General features: G+C 34.5%; 1 protein-coding gene across 4 annotated transcripts in view; it reads right to left on the bottom strand.

The window, feature by feature from the left end:
- The window catches only part of ARID4B (AT-rich interaction domain 4B), an 85,003-nt gene that overhangs the window by 8,820 nt on the left and 50,031 nt on the right, over window positions 1-26,152 (bottom strand). For 3 of the 4 annotated variants that reach the window (XM_058166185.1, XM_058166174.1, XM_058166193.1), the window contains exons 14-20: window positions 24,476-24,573; window positions 23,556-23,811; window positions 20,625-20,788; window positions 9,972-10,223; window positions 7,490-7,574; window positions 6,361-6,547; window positions 3,313-4,497 (exon numbers count right to left, since the gene is read on the bottom strand). In XM_058166185.1, coding sequence (XP_058022168.1) covers window positions 3,313-4,497; window positions 6,361-6,547; window positions 7,490-7,574; window positions 9,972-10,223; window positions 20,625-20,788; window positions 23,556-23,811; window positions 24,476-24,573 — 2,227 coding nt within the window. The remainder of the gene's footprint in view (window positions 1-3,312; window positions 4,498-6,360; window positions 6,548-7,489; window positions 7,575-9,971; window positions 10,224-20,624; window positions 20,789-23,555; window positions 23,812-24,475; window positions 24,574-26,152) is intronic. The other variant, XM_058166201.1, reaches the window with a different exon arrangement.

The following is a 26,152-nucleotide window of genomic DNA, read 5'->3' as shown; positions in this document are numbered from 1 at the left end:
CACAAAGGGAATAAACATGTGTATAGCAAAACATGTGTTACTGCAATACTTTTCTGTGAGAAATACTTGATTTTCTGGAAAAATTTCTGGGGTGCCAACAATTTTGGCCATGACTGTATTTTAGGAAGATAATTCTGGACAACGGATGCAAATTACAGAAGCAGTAGAAGAGTTCTCCGTTTCACTTTCTAGCTCACTCTCATTTCTACTTCTATCTTTTCCATTATCTCACCTTCACCAAAGGGTACTCTATGAACTGCTGTGGAACGTCTGAGAATATCAGACCTTGTTAGGATAGGGGCTTTCACTAGATTTTAAGATTCCCCCAGACACATCTCTGAAATCACCTCCCTCCAGGCAAGCTGAACAATATTTATCTAGCTCACGCTAGATAAATAACCTAGAACATTATAGGCTGGAAAGTCAGAAGAAAATATCCTAGGTTGTATCTCCAATTATGATGTAGTTTTGTCACAAGAAACAAGGCATGTGGGAGCATTGTGCTTGGAGGAATAGAAGTACTGTTGTGGAAGCAGAGTTTGGAGGTGGTGGAGGTGGATGGGGAGCTTTACATTTGTCTTGTTTGTTAGTTTCTACTTCTTTACAGGTCCAAATCACTAGTTTGCAATCCCTACAATGTGTCATAGCAATATGAAAAACTGAAATGCCCTGTAATTTTAAATTCTTCAGGAGTCATTTATTGTTAATATATTCATTCCTCCCTTACTTATTTGAGTTCAAATCAAAACTGTGGGAAGAAAAATAAAATTAGGTTTATTAAGTAGGTTTCCATCAATGTATTTTATACCGGCTAGAAACTTCAGTGCAAAAACTGGGATTGATGAAGAGTTTGTGATCAAATTGCATAGTCAATCCCCAGATCAGATAATAATATTGCCACTCTTATTGCAACAATCAATAATAAGATTGAAAATTTTAGAGGGTTCTGCTTTATAAAATTTACTTTATATAAAAGTGCTTTTTAAACTGAATCTGGCAGTATTAAACAGATCTATTACCAGTGATATTGGCAAATATATTACTAGACTGGTAGTAACCCATCTTTGGTTGGTAATAAAGTAGTGTTGTTGAACGCTACTCATTTAAGTTTACAGTTGCCAACCAATTTGATCATTGTCCAAATATATTTAATAACATTTGATAGAATTCTTTTACCATCCTGCTATTTTTGTAACAAAGCTTGCCCAGGTGTTTTAGATAAGTCTTCTTAGACTGATGGTAAGACTGATATAGTCCTTGACTTACTACCAGTCACATAACAACCATTTAAAATTATGATGACCCATAAAGCGCTTCCTGGCATTGTAAAATATCCCCCGGGCAGATGATCGCATTTTGAGCGCTTGGCAACCTGCTTGCCTTTACAACTAGTTGCAGCATCCCACCATCACATGATTATGATTTGTGACATTTTTTGCCAGCAAAAACTGCCTTTTCGGAAGTATGGATTAGCATTGACGACCATGGTATTTGCTTAACGGCTGCCAAATCAGTAAAATGCAAACTAAGCACCTGCAAATTAAATTCCAAGATAGATTGGATATGAATTGATCATGTAAGACAAACAGGCAAAGATTCAGGGCAGGCAGATTTACATTAGTTTATGCTATAGTGCTAAGCATCTGGGGGGTAAAGTATTTTTTGAAATGTGGTTCATCCCTATTTGTGGCTTTAAGTGACTTAAACTTGTATTCAATTCAATATTCAGGAGCAAACTGTGATGCAAATTTAATGATTCCCTAATTGATAAGTATCTATTCCTATAAATATTTAAAACATTTTAGAATATAAGTAACAGTCAGATGTAATGCACAAGGACATCTAACCAAAGTAATAGCAGTGAAAGAAACAGAGAAGGTAGGGCTGCTTTGTTACCTCCCACTACTTAAAACATTTTAAGCAACCAGGTTTTTTATTCTAAGATGGCCCAATAATATGTCAACTCACTTTTATATGCTGACTATGTTGTAGTTTTGCCTTTGACTTCTGTTAAGACTTGTAAGTTGATGTGCTATAAACTATTCTAAGTCTAAGAGTTGAGCATCCGAGTTACACAATTGGCAAACAGGAGAACACATCATCAAACAAGTCAAAAATTTTAAATATGTCAATAAGACCTTCAGACAGAATTATCCTCAGGTCAATAAATGCAGTCAAAACCGTAAAGCTTGATCTGAAGATGCTTGAAATGAACTAAGCTATTTGGGGGAGAATTAGTTTTACTAAAGCAAAGATTTATCACTGATTGTCAATGGGCATTTGCAGCGCAGGTAATCCTTGACTCACAGCCATTCAAAGTTCCCACAGCACTGAAAAAGGTGACTAACGACTGTCCTTGAACTTACGACCATCATAGCATTCCCATGGGCATGTGATCAACAACAGCTGCAATGTCCTCAAACCATGTGATCATCATTTGTGACTTTCCTCACCAGATTCTGACAAGCAAAATCAATGAGGGAAGATGGATTCCCTTAACAACAATAGGATTCACTTAAGAATTGCAATGATTCACTTAACTACGCTGGCCAAAAAGGCTGAAAACTGGGTGTGGCTCACTTTTAACAACTGCCTTGCTTAGCAATGGAAAGTCTGGTCCTAACTGTGGTCATAAATTGAGGATTACCTATATTTTAGTTTTTTGAGGTGAGACTAGAATGCAAGAATGTGCAGATTAAAAAGAAAAAGAAAACAAACAAAAAAAAAACCCTAGAAAAATATTTTGGTTCTATTGATGTGGTTTAACTAGCAAAATAAATAAAATTAAAATTTCAAAACAGTAGTTTATTAAAGAGTATTGCTAGGAATAAAAATATTTTATTACCAACTTCAGAGTACTCAATTTTTTAAAAAGATTACTGACCTAATACTGAGACCATATTACCCTAGCTTCTAAGCATCTCATTTTCAACTAGGATATAAAAAAACCTATCTTGAATAGGTGGTAATATAAAAAAACTCAAAAGAGCAAACCTGAAAGGGAAAAAAAATAATAATACAGGATCTACCAGAGTTTGTTAGCAATGGCAAATAGATACTGTATGATTAAAATTACCTTCGCAACCAGCTGCATCATCGTTTAGCAAACTCTCCACCCAACCACCTCCATCCGGGCAAATACTATAAATAATGCCACTCTGAAATCTGAAACTATCTTACTCAATTCCATGGTTGGCTATAATGAAGCAGATTAACCTTTCTGAACTCAGCACTGTCTGAATGTATTGGACTATAATTTCCATAATCCCCAGCCAGCCAGACATATACTAAATGGAACTGCATTTATTATACCTTTCTCAGTGTGTTCTGGTTGATTACTGCTGCTGGAGCTGACACTGGCATCAAAGCCTGTAGGAGATACATTTCCTTCAGACTGAAGGTCCTGCAGTTCTCCTACAATACTGTCCACCTCAATTGTGCTATCTGTTTCACTCTTGATGCTTCGTACTTCTTCTTGACTCGGTGCCAGGGTTTCAGAAACAGATATGCCTGACTGATGCCTGCTGGAATCTGCTACTGTTACAGATGGGGGTGACTCAGGTGTGGTGGGTGGGGTGTTTAGAACTGAATTACTGCCACTACTTGGGAACTCAACTTTCTTGTCGTTCGTTTCAGCTGGCTTTTCTTCAACAGGTTTTGCATCTGTGCTTAGTGGCAAAGATCTTTCAACTTTAGAATCAGGCAAAGAGGTATCCTCTTCCTCAAGTGTTTGCAGATGCTCCTCTGGTGGTGCCTGCTCAGGAGAAGTGTGGGGTGGAGAAGCTGCTGCTTCTGTGTCAGAATCTGAAAAAAGTTCTTTGAGAGTCTTTTTAGGCCATTGTCCCTGAATACTTGACCACACATCTTTCCGGTCTTTTGCTCTGGTATTCTGAAGCCTTTCATCAGAGTTACTTAGAAGCTTTATTCTCTTCTCTGACACTTCAGAGAACCCAGGATAAAAAGCATTTGTCCGTAAAGATTTTCTTTTATCATCTAATCCATTATACTTCTTATTAGGTGTTAATTTTAACTTATTTTTTACTTCATCTTCATCTGAAGAACTATTACTGCTGTTTTCCAAGCTAAGTATATCTTTTCCATTTGATTTTTCATCTTTACTATTAGGTGACCCAGTTTTTAAACATTCTTCAGGTACACAGTACCTTCGTTTACCGCGTTTTATTTTATCTGTTGCCTCCTTTTTTATCTCTTTCCTTTTCTTGGCACTTGCATGGTCACCATCATAGTCAGTATCATCAGATAATTCTGTCAATTCTTTCTGGGGTCTTTCTGGGGATTTTGATACTGGCTTGGATGCTGTAGCATCTCCAAGGGTTACAGCCTCTTCTGGCATGGATAAGCTGATTTGCTCTTTCAGACAAACTTCATTATTGTCTTGGGTCAAAGCTTCATCTTGAGGATCCTCCTTCCCATTGCTATAGACATTTGGAGCACTTTGGTCATCATCTTGTTCACTATCGTCTGAGCTTTCAGATGCTATGGGAGGGAAAAAAGGTAAGAAAATCAACTCCTCTAGCATCCAAATTCTATATCTAGATATAGTTCACACAAATCTGAATTAGCCTTTAACTTCCCTGTGAGTAGTATCCCTATTTGGATTTATTTTTTAAGAAATATACATATATATTTAAATCTACTTGAAAGTATGACAATAGATTGAATCCAAAGTTTCTATTCCATAAACAAACTAGCACTTAAGGACAAAGTTTTCTGTAATAATCAGAAGACATGTACATCTTTCAAATGAGCCCACTTTTTGGCATCATTTCTTGGAATCAATAACAAAATGTCATCCCTCCCCAACTTTTGGTATCCTAAACAATATTTGTTATATTCAATATTAATTGGATAAGATAAAGGTAAAGGTTCCCCTTGCACATATGTGCTAGTCGTTCCCGACTCTAGGGGCTGGTGCACATCTCCGGTTCAAAGCTGAAGAGCCAGCGCTATTTGATAACATCTCCGTGGTCATGTGGCCGGCATGACTAAACGCCGAAGCTGCATGGAATGCTGTAACCTTCCCACCAAAGGTGGTTGCTATATTTCTACTTGCATTTTTTACGTGCTTTCGAACTGCTAGGTTGGCAGTAGCTGGGACAAGTAACTGGAGCTCAGCCCATTAGCACGGCACTAGAGATTCAAACTGCTGAACTGCTGACCTTTTGATCGACAAGTTCAGTGTCTTAGCCACTGAGCCACCACATCCCTTATTAATTGGATATGTGAATACAAATAATAAAGCAATTACAAATATGGCAGGAAGAAACATACTTTCATTAAACAAACAAAGTCAAATGATGAAACGTGCTGTTGAAATGACAATCAGGCAATAGAAATGAGAATTATTCTGAAATCACTTTATGCTTTGAAATATAAAGGCAGATATATGCTGCATACAGAAAGAAACAATGAATGAGAAAAGGAGAAAGAGCCCCCTTCCCCACCAAAAGAAAGCATTCTTGACTCCAGTAGTTTTATCTCTGTTTTTTCAGCATTCGAAAATTCTACAAGGCTTAAGGCATCCACTATACCTTCTAGCCATTCCCCCAACTTCAAAAACCAATTAATAATTTAGGGCATGCTCATTTATTAGCCACATTTTCTGCATCCCTCAGAGAAGGCATAAAGACAAGATGTACCATCCAGGCCAAAAAAAAAAAAGGTTGTGTAGCCTTACAAAGAATTAAGTAAAATTATATATGTCCAACAATGACTTATCATCTTACTCAGCAACCTGCTGCTTCAAATAATTTTTCAACTGAAATGGATTTCATGGAGATCACTTCAATCAGCCAAAAGTCTGACAGACAAACACAAACCCCTGACCTCATCTAAAGTTCTGATTAAAAATTGGAAAGAGGTGAACACTAAAAGGATACAAAATTAAACAAAAAAAATTGGGTTAAATAAATTAAAATTGGAATTATAATTTTAATTATAGAACAAATGAATCCAGAATGGTAGGAAGCTAACGAAATAAAAATAAAAAGGGGATAACAACAATACACTGGCATAGAACACTATACATTTATTCTTAAACAAGGAGATAAAAACCCCTAACCAAACTCTATCAACATGATAGAAACCTTCAATCTAATTTAAAAAAAACAAAAAAGGCCTGAGTAAGTAGCTCAGAATGTTCCCATGTCATGGGAAGCCAAATATACTGGAATTTGGGTATGCCAAACCACAAGCTATGGGATGATGCATCCTGCTCAAATTATGGCTGCTCATAGGAGCAGCTTAAAAACCACAAATGGGTCTGCCTTTGGATTGTCATGAAGATCAAGGACTTGGAATTGTTCCTCTCAGAAAGAAATACATTTTTGTGCTCATTACCTTGCAGTCCATTAAGGATAGAAATAATCTCTAAAGATTTATTTGGAATTAGTTCAGAAGTTTTGGCTTCAGCGCTGTCTGGTTTGGATGCCATCTCAGGTGATATACCAACATGAAATGGTGGTTTTGATGAACGACGTAATTTAAATGCTTTTGGGGAATATTTCTCATCTTTATCAGCTTTATTCTAGTTTAAAAGAAAGAAATATTCTATTAATATACCCATATAATTTATCTTATATCAGAGTTAACAGAATGTTGAGAATAAAACAAAATCAAATGGCAAGACTTCATATAAAGTAAATTTAATTGAGATGCTAAACATGTGTTTAGAAGAAACGTATCTAAAATATATACTTGTAAATCTTGTATAGATCTTAATATAGTGCAGAACCATTTCACTTCTTATCTGATATATATCTACATCTTATAGAATTTTAAGTATCCATTTTTCAAACTGGTAATTAAGACATTATTATTATTCACAGGTGAGTTCTATTCAATGACTTGGAAAGTACTGAAAAGATTTGAACAGCTCGAGGGCAATTATTTAGAGGTTGGGAAGAATTCAAGTTTTCAGTGGCAAAACAATTATGCAAATAGGCAGGTAGGATTTTTAAATTTCTTCATTTTGAGGAACAAATTGAAGGGTTTTTAAAAATTGATTCAAGTCTATTCATAATGTTTATTTCTGTAGCTATGATAGATTATGATCACCATGTGGTCTTAAATAAGTTCTAGCTCTTTGTATGGTTATTTAACTGCCTTGTTTTGCATCACTGACTTCTGCTATGTATGGAATAAGCAAACTACAAAGTTTGCTTATTAAGACAAATAATGTAGTTCATCAAATGATTATCAATGTAGTACTTCTTGTTTCTGAATAAACATGGTAACATAATTTGAAATACAATAATCAGATTTGTTAATTATCAGCTTTATCGACAAATCAGCAGAAGACACTAATATGTTACTTCTTAATGAGTGGCATAATGGCAAGCAAATATGAAAATGAAGTCCCTGTGTAACTTTTTCCTCCAGCTAGAACAGCTGCTATCAATAGTGAATCGTTATGACAGTCTTTCTATTTCAATGTAATAGTCAGCATCAGCAGTCTAAAATAATCTACCTTTATTTTCTTTCGATGCTTTATTTTGGGTACATTTTTGTCTGCTGGTCTCACTATCTTGTCCGCTTTTATCCATTCATCATACCTAGAAAGAATTGAAATACATGCACTTACATTTTGGAGATAATAAAATATAAGCTACAGAAAAACATTTTATAAAATATACATTTTATAAAATCATATCTTCTCTAACAACTTGATATATTTTCATGTTCATTATATAACAACAATAATTATTATTCTGGACATATTTCAGGATGACTTATTATTAAGCAGAGACATGAAGCATGTTATTAGCATTAGCAGTATTAAAATTGTACAACTAAATCCAATGTCAAATTAGCAAACATTTGACCAGGCAAAAGGAAGTTCCCTTTCTCAACCCATTATCTGAAATCTGCTTTACAGATTCCAGTCAACCAGCATTCTAGAGCAGACTTGGAGAGAAAACACTGAGGAATGCAAGACAAAGGCAAAATCCAATCTATCTACAATATCTGTTCCAGAATATGAACTCTAGCTATTATTTTGATTATCAAAAAAATTGTTGTGCTTCCATATTCCTATTAAGACTTATAATAGTTCTGATGTAGAAATTAAGGAAATTGTCACTAGATTCTTTCTCCCATCAACAACATATATTTAGAATTTAGTTCAAATTACACAATCCAAATAAGCATTGATATAATAAGAATTAACATATTCTCTTAGCTACCCTCCCCCATTCTCCCAGACTAAAAAAGACTAATGAAGTAAGAATGTTATATTACTGCTAAGTAATCTTTTTAATCAGAATAATTCATACTATTCTATCTAAGTCATCTGGCACATGCAGTCATGTGAGCTATCTATATAGCGATCTTAAAATATTCTGGTAGAACGCAGAATACAGTGAATTACAGTAGCATATTTTTAACACAAAGGAAGAACATAAAGGTAATATCCAAGCAGTTAGAAATACAATCACCAAAGCAATCTCATTCATGTAAACACACATACAAACACACACGCTTACTATATGATTTATGTCAAAATAAAGCACTATTCTATCCTTGTAATCTAAGGTAAGAAGTCCAGGGTATATGTCTAAGGTTTGTGGTACAAATAGAAGTCTTTCTGGGTAGAAACACAACCTCAATAGGAAATCTGAATTACAACCAAATGCTCCAGCAGTAGTCCGAAAGCTTGGAAGACTAAATCTCTGGTCCCTATGAACAAATCAGATTGGATCCTGCTACAAACACATTGCTTTGCCTTTAAAGTATACATCTCCTACTGTATACAACATCTCAGCATCATACTCAAGAGAAGCTAGAATAAGAGCCCTTGTAAACATTAGTATCTAAACAACATCCGTTAAAATTAAAATCATTCTGAAAATATATACTCAAGTGTGAAGGCTTCCATTCACACCTGAATCATGAAAGTACATATTCTATGACATAAAATCCATTCCTTTACTTTTCTGAAATACATATCCCATGAAGTTAAAAAGGAACATAAGTGAGGCACAAGTTAAGAAAGCAAAAGAAAATAAGAATCCTAACATTCAGGATCTTCAATATCAGCTTTTTGATTAGTGGTGATGTCACTGAGCACAATTCAGTTATAAAAATTAAGATGTAAGCATGATAAGGTTTTTCAGTTATGACTCATGTTTGGCCAACACCCAAAGAGTTTAGCATGGCCTTTCTTAAGTCTTCCTAGACAAAATTACTGATAAAAGTAATGCAGATGGTAAGCAAAGATGATAAGATGATTTAGTAATATCCAGAAATAAAAGGCCAGTTACAAAGTCTTTGCAAAGAATATTTCAATAAAGAAAATGTCTGAAAGATATGAAGAATTGAGCAATACAGGAACTACATAGATTGGAATACTAGTTAATGGCATAAAAGATGACAAGAATGTTTTGGCAAAAATATCAAATTTACTGTTTCCCCAAAAGCACTAAAGTTATGGCAATAAGCCAGAATAAAGAGAAGATGCTCAGACATAGAAATACAAGATTATGTGAAGATGGATCTTCTTAAGAAATATATGGCAACAAGAAATTAAGTTTGACCAAATGAAAGTATAGATCAAGATTCTAGGTACTCAGAGAGAATGGTTATTCGATTTAATCCAGATGTTCCAAATGAAATTTCATCTCACTTCTACCACAAGTTAAAATGTTTGACTTTAGGTTTGAAAAATGTAAAGAACTAATTATATTTTGTTCAACATAACATGACAGCAGAATAAGAAATGTATATGCTATTTTATTTCACTGCTCAATATTAAGATAAAACTGAGGCAGGAGATTGACTCAATGAGATTTTTTTTAATTTACAGGTAACTTACTAAGCTATTTTGCTCTTAGAATAAAAATAATTTTAAGTAGTATGATCTTCACAGATCAGTAATATTCTATTTGTTTTAGAACATACAAGTGTATTTTAGAGTATTTTAAAGGAAGTATCACTAGCTAAATCTCAATTACCTCACATTCCATCCGCAGTAGTGCACCAAGTAAAGGACTTCTCCACCTTCAATATCAGAATCTTTAATACTAGCTTCATACATTTTTTGATTTTTCCCTCGTCCATACCGCACTTGGACTTTCATGCCTGGTGGATAACACTCAAACTCTTCCTCTTCATTTTTGTCATCTTCCTCCTCCTCCTCCTCATCTTCCTCCTCCTCCTCCTCTTCTCCTTCTTCATCTTCATCTTCTTCCTTAATGGTGACATCGCTTGAAAGGTTTAAAAAATGTCAGTTAATAAAAATATTGAAAAAATGTTCAGTGCCAAATGGTGCATACTGATTAATATTGGGGATGCATAGAAAGTGAGGAATAGTAGGTTCCATATATATTTATATGTATAGCTAGAAAGATATAGTTATATACACACATTTGTATATGTGTGTGTATATGTATACATACATGTATATATGAAATCCTTTAAAGATGAGTGATTTTTAATTAGAGTTGGCAACTGACAAGAAAACAGCAAACAATCAGAGTAGTGACAAAAAGAGGCATTTTACGGAAGATTTTAAAAGATGACTTGGTTTAATGAAAATGTTTCATTACTATCTCTGGAAGTTAAAGATGTATGTTACAGTGCTACGGGGATAAATTATTCTTAGCTGAAGAGTATTTCCCTCTCTCTTGAAATTGTATCAGTTTAGTGTGTTTACATATGACTAGCATTTAGAGTGTAATATATATATACATATACATATATATACACACACACACATATATATACATACATATACGTATTTGTTTTCCAAGACACTTCCAATTTTACGCGGGAGAAAACCCGAATAACCAAAGACCTACATACATATATATACATACGTGTGTGTGTGTGTGTGTGTGTATACATACATACACACACACACACACACATACATATAAACATATACATACATGTGTGTGTGTGTGATTTCACTTTGTTATGTTTTGTTGTGATTGCTCAACTGGTAATAGATTGTTTAGAAAGCTCATCTGATTATTTTATTCTATTTTATTTATTTGTGGTTATTATTTTAGTTTAAAATCAGAATATTCAGAAATGCTTTGAACTAGTGTTTTTCAAAGTTGGAGCAATAACCTAAGCTTCAAGAGAGTGTTTCAGAGTATTATGAGGCTCAAAGAAAAAATATTTCTAAGCAATAAGAATATTATTGGGAGTTTCAAAATAATATAAACTTTAAAACTCAGTACTGCATTTATTGTGTTTTCAGACTTCATAAGAAATATTTCATTATCCCTATTAAATGCTGGACAGGGGCTTTATTTTCTCTACTGAATTTCAGTTTGGGAAAGGAAAGAACTCAAAATTAAGGTCTGCATTTGATTGGGTAGACCAGAAATGAATACACTAGATGGCAGTGAACTTTGCCTGATTCTGCTGAAGTCAAATTATTTTACTCAGTAGAGATAGTCCTTGCTTACAACCCATTCATTTCATGACCAAAGTGACAACAGTGTGGAAAAAAGTTACTTATAACTGGTCCTCACATTGACCATTACAGCATCCCCAGAGTCACATGATCAGAATTTGGACACTTGACAACTGGCATGTTTTCACAATGGTTGCAATGTCCCAAGGTCATGTGGTCACCATTTGCAACCTTCCCAGCCAGCTTCTGACAACCAAAGCCAAGAGGAGAAGCCGGATTTGCTTAATGTCTGCGTGATTCACTTAATTGCAGTGATCTGCTTAACAACGTGGCAAAAAAGATCATGAAATTGGGTGTGACTCACTTAACACCTTGCTTAGCAGCAGAAATTCTGGTACCAATAGTACATCAAGGACTACCTGTATAAAAAATTAGCCTGATTTTTAATCTGGGTAATAGTTATGACAAATAGAGAACAAAGCTCTAGTTACTTCTGCAGTTCACCCCTGCTTTATATTCTTTCTCTATATTTTTCTCTAGTAATGTATTAACTCATGGCACTAAAAACAATTATTTTTAATAACTGATCATTAAGTTAAAGAGAATCTCAACCCACAATAAGCATGGTTGAACAGATTATAATTACTAATAGAAATATTGCAGTAGAAATGACAAATCTAAACTGTAATTTTTGATTTGTCCAAAAAAACTCCCAACTTTTAATTTAACACAATTTAATAGCTCTCTCCCACCAGTTATGTTATGAAAGTTCATTTTAGTACATATTTCTTTCTTAGTAATATAACCAATCTCCCAAAAGAGATCAAACTGTATCTTAATATTTTTAGTACTATTGACAATTAAAAGTTAACACTTTTAACAAGTGTAACTGAAAGTATTGGGGGATCACTTAAATATCTTTTCTTATTTAAAATACTTTTAAACAGAAAACCCTGTATTGTAGTATTTTCTCATATGACAAAATAAAAAAGTACAGCATTGCAAAATTGGTTTGCTGATGCAGGCAAAGGAGGAAGCATAAAAAGTTCAACTATTTTTAAAAATTAAGCAGAAAATTGCCATTGAGTGAGCAGAACTGTTTAAGTGATTCTCAGTACTGGACACTGGAAATCATAAATACTTTTCTTAAAGAATATGAAAGAGATCTAAAAACAACATGTAGAATTTATTTTCCATTCCCTTCTTCTCCTTTATACTAATTTATATCACCAGTATAATTGATAATTCTATCCTTTTAGCATGACAATAGTTTAGTATTATGGTAGTATGAAATGAGAATGGCCAGTGGAAGCTACTTCCTGTTAGATACCTAGCTGATTTGCAATAAATTGAAAACAATGGATCAGATTTAGGTTACTACTAAATTTTACATTTTTAAACATTGCTTCTTGTTTATCCATCAGCTCTTAGAAAAATTAGGAATATAACATAAACCTTAGCAACTGATGGAGCTATTGTACTTAAAAGGCCACTCCCACATTCTCTCAAAATGCAGCTTGTATTTACGCCACTATTTATCCTCACACCTTCCTTTGTTTTGTTCACCATGTTGCCCTAGTGATGGACTAATAAAAAATACTGACCCAAAAAAGAATTTTATTTTTATTTTATTCTGGCCAACTTGAGTACTTTTCTTTTGCTTGTGTTATGCCCAATTATTTAAAACAACAAATGATTAAAATGTTTCTAACAGTGAAAATAGACAAATGGATGGAAAAGGAAACTAAGAATGAGTTGTTTTGTTATTAAGAGCTCAGTTCTGTTAATGAAAGCAAATTCCCAGGTTGCAGTATATATTCAGTAGTAATCTTTAGCTTATGTGTGCCACATTAAGTTATAATGAAAATTTGGTTCCAAATTCTGGATCCAGAAAAAAAGCCAAACTAGAATCTGCAAGATATGTTTCCAGCCCACTGTAGGTAGATAAAAAATAATAAAAGATTATATTATATTATATACATTACATTAGTCTCATCTTTTTCTTGTTAAAGTTAATTTCTAAGATTCCTTGTTGCAAATAAAAGCTTGCAAAATCATGGATTGTAAAAGTAATCCCAACAGCCCCATCAGGCAATATTATCTCGTGAGAATATATATCAATTTCTAATAAAGTTAAAAGCACAATTTTTTTTTTTTTACTATTGAGTGATAAAGAGTGATTAGCAATTATAGATGGAAGATATATTTAACTAAAATCAAGAATGCTCATTTCAAGGAAAAGCTGAATGGTTAAGAATACATACATATTGCAAGTTTTTAAATAGATTGCTGTAATATGAGGACCAAAGCAACCGATCCCCAAATTGAAAATCTTGAATTATAGATAAGAAGCATTGAACACCTTGAGATAGAAGTCCTTAGAAAAAAAGTCCAGTATGGTTTTGAGGAAATTTACTTTGCCATGTCTGCATCCAAGTAAAAGCTCATGTTCTTGTATTTCAACTTTGATAAACCTAATACAAGAAGGATTTGTATAGCAGCTGATGTCCACAACTCTTAAACATATTTCTTAAAACTGATGTGTAATTTTTTTTAATATAAGTAAACAATGCAAAAGTCGTAGCCTTGGAGAGCAGTAAACCAAAGGCTTAGAGCTTTACAGCAGGAGAATCAGAGTTCAGTGTAGCAATAAGATTGCAAAGAAAGATGAGAATGTAAGCAGGTCCCATATATAAATCATTTGAAGCAAATAAGGTAAATATTAAGGAAAATAAGAGATTTAACCTACAGTATAGGAAAATGAAAGAATCCAGTAAGCAGTAACAAAAGGAATTATATTAGAAAGTCCTTTGGAAATGAAGCCACATATTTCTTGAACATCACTGTATAAGTCTGGTATTAATGAAGTGTGCAAAGAAATTCTCCATCAATTCTAGAAGGATTCCTATAACAATAAGTGTCTATAATTTTTATCTGCCATGCACTGGTACCTTAAAATAGTACAAGACCCACTTTTCTCTGTAATGGTCACCTTTTCTCTTGGTCTGAGAAAGAGTCGCTAGCTACACATAAACTTCAATGGCTGCGAGTGGATAAGAATTTGGGTCTTGCACCTATCATGCCAACATGTTAACACTACAGTATTTGGAAAAGGAAAAATATCAATTGCCACCAAATTCCTCCTAAGCATATGTCTGTCAGCAAAGTTCAACAGAAGCTCAATAAGTCAACATTCCAACATTATAAAAAAATTAACTATTTAGCTTGTCTCTCGTATATGCAAGAATACACAGAAAGAAGCATTTTACTGTTCTGCAAATTAATGAGGTTAAATCCAGTGATATATTTGAATCTTTGATATTCTAATAGATGATTACCCTTCTTGGGCATTTTAAAATGTATCCCATAAAGTTTCATCAGTTCATACAAAGCATAATCAACAATATCTGGTAGAAGTCAATATGATCCTACCGGTATTAGCATAACTCATCAGAAGGTTGACTGTATGTTATGCTGCTCAGATACTTTTGTCACCAAATATAAAAAGTAAATTGAACATTTTTGCAAATAAAAACAAGTTTACATTATAAAAATAAAAATTCTGGTTTTAGTAATCTATTATTCATTATAGATATGCTGACTTCAAATTATACACTTGCAAAGGAAGATGGTATTTTAATACATTTAAATCTCCCACTTAACAAAAGGTACAATAATCTCTAACCCTTTGCTTCCTTTAAAAAAAACTGTCTTTGTCTTTAGTTTAAATTCTGTCATGACACAATTCTCAAACCATAATTTTTTTTAAGAAATTATCAAATAAACCTATCTTCCAAAATGTATTTTAAAAAATACAGCCTTATAATTTTATAAACTAAACAGCTAGCTAGACAGAAAATACTGTTGTTAGCTCTCTTTTCTTCTTCTGACTCCAAATATTATTTTAACTAAAAATCTATCATGAAAACCCTTTATAAAAATTTAAACAAAACAGTGACATACTTCAAGACTTGACTCCATACAAACATGAAGAACGTTTTTCTAAGTGCAAAGAGACTTTGCTTTCTCCAAAGCTACACGCAAACAGAAAATTGTCAGTAAAGCTCACAGCACAATCCTAAATCTCTTACTGCATTTCAGAGACTATATAAAATTACATAGACATTATATAAAAGGCAAAGTGTTATTAATTTCATTATTAAGGCCAAAACCACAACTGTACTACAATGCATTTCAGAAGCATATATGAAATAACAACAACAACAACAACAACAATAATAATAATGAATGCAGACTTTAGGAAAATATGATGCCATGGTAAGGGAAGAATGGAGCGCCCAATATGCCAGTTCGGAAGGCAATGCTATATCCTTACATTAATTAGGATATAAATTTTCCTCCTAGGAGGAGAAGAGAGGGAGAGGGAGAAAGGGAGAAGAAGATATTATAACTTATAAAAGGAGAAGACATTATAATTATAACATTATAAAACACCTTGCACATTGTGTTTTATTGCACTTAAAGCGAAATCCAACAAAGACATCACTCTGGCATCTTGCCACGCATGCTTTAGAATGGGAAGCCACATAACCTCTGCTTACTAAACTCAGATTATGTTCACACAAGTGTAATCAATTAAACAAACTGAACAACTTGGCCATGCTGATTTTGGGAATGTGTTCTCGCGTTTGTTTGTTTGTCTGTCTATCTGTTTGTTTAAAAGATTTATATGGTTGCCCATCTTAAACAACTCTGGGTGGCTCATAATTTATATAGTACTAAATTCTGGTGTCAGTCAAATATATTAGGCACCCCATTTCATTTTTCAGCTGCTTTCTACTCTGAAACTGAATGTAGACCAGATCCTCCTCTGGCCACCGGAAATCAGGTAGACCGGTCCCAGTCTGTTGTAACCCCTTAGGAGATCACATGATCTTATATTTAAATTGTCTCTGACAACTTCCTACAACTCCGTGGAAAAGCCAGCAGGGATTCTACATTGTTCTGAGGTCAGAAAGGCAACATACAACATTTTGGTTAAAACAATTAAATTATTTACAGCATAATTATGCCATGTGGAAAGACATGGGGAACATCATGGTCAAGAAATGAAGAAACAGAAGGGCTGCATGTCTCCAGAATCACAAAGAAAGGTACAGAATGAGGAGACAAGGGAAGATCAAATGAAGAATATGTGGCAAACACTAATTACTGTGAGAGTTACTCAACGCACCAATACCCTTCAGTAGGTATTGAAGGTCCAATAACAGGACCTCAATAAAAAGAGAATGAAGCAAAATGCCTGGCTTGTACAATATAGTATTTCTGCTGATGTTGGTGCACGGCCAAAGTCTGCCATCACTGCCTTCTTATTCTTGGGAGAGAGGAAGAAAGGAAGGATTTTCAGGTGCTCCCTGCCAACTTCTCACAAAGAAACTCAAAGGGAACCTAGCAGGAAATCTGAAGTTGTTCCAGCTCCCTCAGGTTTTTTGCCCACCCTTGCTCATTCTGTTTCTCTGTTCTTAGGTAAGGAAATATCTCTTAAATAATGACCCAACGGGATGTGGGCTGTCTAATAGCAATTACAATTCATTATAAAACTTATAATGAAGTTAACAGCCACAGCAGAAGCAATGCCCTAGCATAGGCCTCCGTGTTTCCTTGGAAAAAAACAGTTCCTCCCCACTTCATTGGAAGGGCAGGAGAAAGAGGCAAAAATGTAACAATTGCCAGTGTATAAGATTCACATTTGAAAACAAGAGTATTTATTGAAATTCGTGTGCACTTACTTAAAATACATATTTTATTTCGTCTAATCAAAAGTCAGAAAAACTTGTTCCTTGGCTGTTCATTTTCCCTCCTGGTTATTGCTGAGAGGTTTGGTACTAATCTCTGTGTGTTGGAGAGGGGAGGAGGTTAATTTATTAATCGTTAAGAATGAATGTAACCTTATTTTGTTGACTTTGAACTATGATAAATCATCATAATTTGTAAGTTCTAGTCTTAACTATACTTAGCATTGGTACAAACATGAGGATTAAAATCTCAGCTAAAATGGGGAGTGTGTGATTATTTTCTAGAAATGAGAGAAGAAATAGGGAGGGATATTCCCAAGCGTATCATTGTAGGAACCTAGTATTATATAACCAATCCTTAAAACAGACTTAAATAAATACTGGTCACACAACATTAAAAGTTCCTGTCCTTTAAAATGCAGCCCATGCAGAGTAAAAAAATAAAATAAGTCAATCTCCATATGCTGGCATCCAAAAACTAGTAGTAAAGAACATTTTGCAATTTCAACTATTTAAATTGTAACAGAGTGACACAAACTTCACTTTAATAAGTCCCTTCAATGCAAACATGCTATTATTAATTTCCAGAATGAAGCAGTTACTAAAAGATTATTGAGATAGCAAATTTTATACTGTTTTTATGAATTTCCAGCAAATTTTCTACAGGTATCTGAAATTAGAGATATATTTCAATGTTAGTTTTAGTACACTATCATATCTTCTAAGAGATGTTAGATTAAATCACTAAACCCCTCTTTCCCATAAGAAAATAATGCACCTTTGTCTAAACTTCCTAATTTATAAGTCTAAAGGTAACCCTTCCAGACAGTGCATTAAAAAATTTGTTGATGAACAGACAAGGGATTAATGAACCAGAGTTGCAGAATGTTAGAAATGAACACAGATTAGTAAACTGATTTAAAAAGTCTAAATCTGCAAATATAAGATAGATAGATGATAGATAGATAGATAGATAGATAGATAGATAGATAGATAGATAGATAGATAGATAGATAGATAGACAGACAGACAGACAGACAGACAGACAGACAGACAGACAGACAGATGTATATATAACCTTGAAACATTCTGTTCTATGATGATCATATAGTAACTTTAAAATAGATCCTTTTATATCCCATCAGATTAAATATAATCACAAAAATTGAACAGCTGTAGTTATATGCTGTAATCTAATATGATATATCAAGCAGAATTCTGCAAAATTCATTAATGAATGCCTATGGAGATTCTTGGTCATCCAGGTCATTGTTGCCCCAAAGGTGCTTTTTAAGGGGTAACTGGACCAGAAAGCCCAGCTGCCTCTTGAAAAAGCACCTTTGGATCGATAATGAATATTCATAGCTGTGTAGTTTCAAAAGCTTGCTTTTATTGTATTATAGCCTAAGCCTAATTTTGAATTCCCCTATATGTTTTCATAAAGCTGCAACAAAGATATAAAAGATCAAACTCCGAAAGCATTGAGTAAAAACATCTGAAAGGCCAGAAACCTAATGGCAATAATTTTACAATTGTATTTTACGTGTAACAGGTTAGCAAGAGGTTCTCAACTTTTTCTTGTTTTTTTAATTACCAAACACTATACCTAAATACATTTTGATGATGAAATACTTTATTGTGATCATTAACCAGCATAAGAATGAAGTTTTGATGAAAAAACATCCACACAGGAAACCGTGACTATGTTCCATGACTATAACCTGTGTTTGCAGTGTTCCATCCACAGATACAAAAATAGTTTGTTAAGTTTAATGGCATCAGTAAATTTTGTTACCTAGCCAAACCAATATATTCAATCTATGGAACTGAAGCAGAACAAAAGAACAGTGAAAACTGCACACGGAAAGCAAATCACTAATGCTTTCTGTGTTAACATGAGGTGTAAACATGATCTATGAGGCAGTATCTTCTCATGTAAAACATCATATAAACACTACATTGACAATGTAAATTACTCTACTGTACCTCTCTCTCACACACACACACACCCCTACACATACGTACACACATGCACACAAACATATAAACATTCTGGAGCAGTTCTATTGCCCAATATCCTAAAACAAAAGAATGACACTGCATATTTCAGTCACATGACTAACATATTTTAGATGCATAGATATATTCTTTGTATGATAATGAAACTCAACCCAGAATCAACATTTCTACATGTAATGCCCAGAATTTTCTAAAATCTTGAGGGCTGTAAAATAACTTTTTTTAAAAGCTGAAATTCAATATATTATTTTTATTAGTAAAAAATATAAGGGAGTCACATCACGTTTTGGGTTAGTAAGAGACATTACCATTTGTATAGTACCAATATACAGTGAAACTTCATTTTAATGGGGGAAGAAATATTCATTATTCAAAAATATCCATTAAATAAATCATATAATTGGATTATGTCATTTTCACACTGACATTACATAGATTATACAAAGTATATCATTTGCATCTATTGTATATTTATTCACATCTATGTGAGAACATTATATGAAATGACACAAATTATTTAATTTGTGTGGTGTTAATGATGCAAATTATGTCATGTACAGTTTGTCATTTAAACAATGTCATTTTGTTAATGACATAAACTGCCTTGTAAAGTCTATCAAACTTCAGTAAGTTGAGGTTTCACTGTATTTAACATTACTGTGGGTTACAGATACATTGTTAAAACATTTACATTTAAAGGTGGCATATGCTAATGAATTCTAAAGTATGCAAGGCAACTTAAGTTTTTCCAAAATGATTCTCAAGTTTATTCCATACCTACAGTCCTTCCCTACATTTTCTAAAAGGCTCCTTTTACTTAACTCCCTACTTTTTTAGCAGGTTTTTGTCACAATCTAATTTCAAAACTCCACCAACAAAATCACTGGAAACATGTAATTATGAAAAGGTAATAGCAATTCTCAATAAACAGCTATTGCAGTTAACTGAGAAATTAACTCACTTGTCTTATTAATAATACAATATAAAATTTGAACAGAAAAACTCCTACACATTAGTTCTGGGAGTCCTTTCCTCCTCAAAATCTAAATGTCTTAAAGATAAGAGTCCCTACTCTAGTAAATGACAGCAAAATCACAGATACTACTATGTTCATTTCCAAGTGATTTTACATGAATCATTCATTCTGTCCAATACTGACCAGCCAAACACAATGAGTGGAGTGGAAGAATGAGCAGAACTACTTCAGCAAATGCTTCAACAGTCTCCTTAATACCTACAGAATTTCTGGTTAATCAAAAACCAGAATAAAAATTCATTTACAACACTGATGCAAATACACTGGATATCCAGACAAATTATATACAACAAAAATTTCTGAGTAAGGCAGAATGGTGATAAGAAATGTGATATCTATCCTTCCACAGTTTTTAAAAATATTGCTAAAGTCTGCTTTAAAAAAAACCTTGCTCCACTCATAAAATTTAAGGAAAATAAAAGAATCTTACTTTGATATCTCTCTCTCTTCAGTTTCTGGAATGGTATTCTGATTTTCCAGATTTTTACATTCTGTGTCTTCTTTACATTCCATGTTGGTTTCATCATTTGTTATGGTTATTGTTAACTCTTTCTCCTGGTCATTTGGAGGCTCCTGAAAACATTTTTTAATCCCCTATATGAAAGAACCACATTGTTATCATTCACAATTAAAGAAACCAAAACCGAACAATTAAGTTACATTACATCCTTACTATTCATCCACAATAGGAGTCCATTTTCATGTTTTGTTGTTAAGAAAGGTGTGGTGTGGATATGCTTATGAATCAGCTTCGTTGTTAGGTATGAAAAACTGCACATGTTTAGAAATAAATTTGCTTGCAAATTAATGCCCTGCCCAGCATCTTTAAAAGAGGATGATGTACATGACTTCAAGCAAGAAATAGGATGGAAGTCTATTATCAAAAGAGTTACGCAATTGGAATAGACTGCTTGGTCATTGAGCTAGCAATCGCTAAGAGAAAATCACATGACTGTGATTGTGCTTCTGATTTTGTGACCCAAATGGCAGAAAGTGCTTCCAGACCTTGATTCACAAGGAAACCAGATAAATGGGCAAATGTTATATAATCCTTTCCTTTCACTCTGTTCCTCTTTGGAATGCTTATCCCAGCACTGGGATAATTAGCAAGAAGAGAATTGATGTTTGTATTTACATTCATTGGGATTACAAGTGACTAAACAGGCACGTATTGGGAAGTACACATTGAAAGGAATGTGCTAGTTCCAGCTGTTTGCCTACTGCACTCATTGCTCTTAGCAGGGAACCCACAGGGCAAAAAAGTCTTCAAGGAGAAACTGATTAGGGTTTTGTCAATGTCAGACAGCAAGGGAGGAGTCTAACTCTAATTAAGGTCAAAGACCTGAGCTTGTTAACTTGCGATTAGCACTTTTCAGGGAATGTGCTGTGCTATGAACAAAAGCAGCTCAGGAAGAGATAGCTTGTTTAAGCAATCCCTAGGCTTGTGGGGGGGGGGGGGAACACAACATAGGTCAAGCGTAGGACAATACTACCAGATTGTAATGGTGAACATGTGACTAAGAGACAGACACAGTAAAGGTTATAAATATGAGAATTGGTTGCAAAGTTATTTTTTCATGGGTGTTGTAACTACACTCGTGTATGTCTGCATATATTTGCCAGTAACCTTTACCCCAAGATAAGCTTGACATAATTAAAATTTTGCCTGAAAAATAAAAAAGTTCTTTTATATGGAATAGAGGAAATTCCGAATCTTCAGTTAATTATAGCAATTCTTTGGAATAGAAAATAATATATATCTCAGTATTAAATACTAACTTCTCCCCTTATTTTTGATTAAAAGATTGTTTTAAAGAAAGCATTCCTATACAGATAGTTTTTGTTTATTGACACTAATTAAGATAGAAAATTCCATTGTTAGCTGAAGTGGCCATAAATAGAAAAAACATTTTCTAAGTGCACCACTTAGCAACAGCAGTTCCAAAAGTAACAGTTGCTGTTGTTAAACAATGAATTTGTAGGTTGTTAAGTAAAGACCTCAAATAACTGCAACTTCATACTGGCTTTATTGATTTTGGTTGTGGAAAACCAGCAGAGTAGGTTGCAAATGACAATCATATGACTGTGGGACACAGCTGTACGGTCTGCTTGTGACTACAATTCATTCAAACACCATTTTAAGTTCAAATGTGTGCTGAATGAGTGATCATTAAACAAGGACCACCTGTAAGATAAATCAGATTAATGTATGTCAACATTCAGTTTTATTATTTACCCTGCCTTTTTAAATATATAACTGAAGATGACAAACATACTTAATATTCCCATTTTTCTCCTGTAACATTGGTTGAACTGAGAAAGAGTGACTGGCCCAAAGTTCCCCAGCTGGCTTTCATGCTAAGGGAGGTCCAGAACTCGTAGTCTGTCTGTCTCTCTCTCTCAGAACTTGTAGGCCCAGAACTCGTAGTTTCTAATCTGGTGCTTTAATACCGTACCAAACTAGATCTCAAAATATCATCTGGGCCTTTGGAAATAATGTTATTTTTATTTTTCCTGCTTTTCCCCCGTCTCCATCACCACACAACTAGGCCTTTATATAGTAATTGAAACTTCACTTTCCACCAATAGAATTACTTGTATGGTAACTCTATTAATAGTAGTTTTAAACTTCTCCCTAAAACTTATATAAGGATTTAATATTTTTTTCTGGAATGATTCCTGCACTTCTCTTCCAGTGTGAGGAATGCAAAAGAGGAACATGTTCTTGTTCTAGAAAATAACTAGCTAATATGGATATATTTATCCTTCACTTGTACTGCAAGTATCATTAGTATGATACATTAGTTGTTGATTACAGAGTTAACACCATGCTGTGATTAATATTTCTCTTGTTAAACATAAATAACAACTGCAAGATTAGATTAATGAAGTAATTCCAAGTCTCAAATCGTTTCTAATTTAAAAGCTGCATGTTTACTTTCCCCTTTTTAAAACTTTGAACAGAAAAAAATGTTACAATCTGTGATACTACACTATCTAAAAAGTACAACATTAATCAATTATAAATCATGCAAATCTATCCATATTTAAATATAGCACATGCATATAATTTGTGCAGGTAATATGGAATCCAAAAGGTTCTAAGTAACATTTTAAAAGAATTGTTAAGCTGATGAAGGCACAAATAACCTGTGATTTGGCCTTATAAAAGTGTTTCTCGTAAAAGCTAATATTTATTCAGAAGTGTAAATATTTTGATTAATAAATCCTCCAAAGATCTATTTTGTCCAAAATAAGTTGAAGCTCTTAACTCTGCGAATGTCATTCATTCCCTGAAATGTTTAATAAAAATAATTTATGCACTAAAACCAAACTGGGGGAGGGGAGAGGCATTCCTTACCAAAGAAGAGGTTTTATCGTTTTCTTTTTTTTCATTCTCATTCTCAGTAAGTATGACTTGTTTGTTCATTGTTGTTATTTCATCATCTTTTTCTTCATTTTTCACCTTTGTTTCTTTTATATTTAGCTCAACTTCTTCCTGTTTTTTCACCTCTTGTTCATGCTCCTTACAAGGTTTGCTTGGTGTTTTCTCTGGCAGTGCCATTTTAAATTCAACATTAGCTGAAGTGCAGTATTCTTCAAAGCCATAGAGATATCTAAAAGATGACAGCAACAAGCAAAATCAGTTTGCAATGGTTTGCTTTACAATTACACTTTGATGATATGAATTCATTAGTTAAATTACAGTAGTTTAGGAATGGGTCACAAAAGGTTAAATGGCTTAAGGATGGAAGATTGAGATTAGTAAAAGCTTAAAAACATGTGAAAATGTCTAGGACAGCTTTAGAACCAAAAATGGGCAGTCCTCAACTTACGATCACAATTAAGCTCAAAATTTTTGTTTGCTAAGCAACAGTTGCTAAGTGAGTTTTGCTCCTTTCTTGCCATAGTTGTCAAGTGAATCACTGCAGTTGTTAATTTAGTATCACAGTTGTTAAGAGAATCTGGCTTCTTCATTGACTTTGCTTGTCAGAAATTTGCAAAAGATGATCCCATGAGCCTGGCATACAGCAACAGTCATAAATACATGTTAGTTGCCAAAACTCTGAATTTTGATCACGTGACCGTGGAGATATTGCAATGGTCATAAGTGTGCAAAATGGGCATGTCACTTTTTTTTTGGCACCATTGTAATTTCAAATAGTCACTATATGAATGACTGTAAGTTGAAGTCTACCTGTACAACTGAATGCACTTTTGGATGAGGTAATTCATTTTGAGTGCCAAACTAAAGCATTCAATGTTATATTAATTACTTACTTTTTGTAAGCACATTTAACATTATATCCAGCAGCAGAATTCAAGACGGGGATACCAAGGTCCTGATATACTTGCTTCCAGACTGCTCCACTTTCAATCTGTAAAATATAATAAGAATAGCCTTTTGTTTAAGCTTAAATAAATAACACCCTGATGATTAAAATAACTCATTCTACAAGGTCTGAAATTTCAAGTAAAAATTTAATGTAAACAGATTTCTTCTTATTGCTTTGATGTAGTTTTTTTTTTCATCCTCCCAAGTCTGTTCACTAGAGATGCACTTGAGAGGTATAATAGATGTACAAGTGTAAGGACATATGATGGAATTGTTCCTTTCCCTTCACTTCTTGAATAGCTACCGTGTTTCCCCAAAAATAAGACATACCCGGATAATAAGACCAATCGGGCTTTTCAGCGCATGCGATAATATAAGCCACCCCCGCAAAATAAGCCCCCACCAACTATCTACTTACATGCATGCGCAGCTGGTCCCGCCATTTCCTCTGGTTGCTTGCCGCGCAACCAAAATGAGTTAAGGAGGTAAGGCTGGGGAGGGAAGGGGGGACACATGCCCTCCCTTCCCTGTTCTTTGCACCAGCCGAGCAGCCCAACACATCCCACCGACCCCAATGGTAACAGCAGCCTAGCTGCTTCCCTTCCCTGCCATCCCTTTATCGAGAGGGGTGGCAGGTCAGGCTGGGAAGAAGTAAGACACATGGAGCGAGATGTGGTTCCCTTTGCCGTCTCTTCACCCCCCCTTGCTTAGCCACCCGGGCCCTTTAGGGATGCAATTTGGGGGTAGCAGGTGGGCGGGCGAGAAGCAGGACACAGGTCTTACCTTTCAAGCTCAGTTGCTTTCCTCGCTGTTGTGTCCGGTGAAACACACTATAAAAGAAAGCCTTCTCGCGAGTTCAATCAAACGTCTCAAACTCACAATAAGGTTTTCTTTTACAGCATGTTTCCCTTGACACAATGGCAAGGAAAGTGATGGAGCTTGAAAGATAAGATAAGATAAAGAGATGGCAGGGAAGGGAAGCAGCTGTTGCCATTGGGGTGGGGAGGGATGTGATGGGCTGCTCGGCCAGCACAAAGAACAGCGAGGGGAGGCGATGGCAGCTATGAGGCATCCAGTCCCACACTTGCTGCCTCCTGCACCCCCAAAATAATAAGACCCCCAATAATAAGGCCAAGCCCTTATTTGGGGGGTCAAAAGAAAATAAGACCCTGTCTTATTTTCGGAGAAAATTGGTATGAACTGCCCTATTCTAGAAATGCTCTAGAATAGAGGGAAAAGGGGATGAAACAAGTTTATAAGTGAAAGGATTTAATTGGACTACCTATGAGTCATGCTGGCCACATGACCACGGAGACATCTTCGGACAGCGCTGGCTCTTCGGCTTTGAAACGGAGATGAGCACTGCCCCCTAGAGTCGGGAACGACTAGCACGTATGTGTGAGGGGAACCTTTACCTTTACTATGTTGTCTACTATATCAAACCAGCAGGCCTCTGTATTTTTGACTTTCTAAAATTCACTTAAATCTTTTCCTCCAAGTGCTGGAATAGAGTGAAACTGGCATGGGACAAATTTGTTGGGCTGCAAGGGAAAGTTTAGCTATAGTGACAGGTCTTTATTGTTGTTCTTTGTTTTGTTGTGTTTTATTTTATTGCTGATACA

This window comes from Ahaetulla prasina, chromosome 1 (genome assembly GCF_028640845.1).
Source record: "Ahaetulla prasina isolate Xishuangbanna chromosome 1, ASM2864084v1, whole genome shotgun sequence".
Lineage (NCBI taxonomy): Eukaryota > Metazoa > Chordata > Lepidosauria > Squamata > Colubridae > Ahaetulla > Ahaetulla prasina.
The sequence above is the reverse complement of the archived record's forward strand: the minus strand, read 5'-3'. Positions and strand labels throughout refer to the sequence as shown.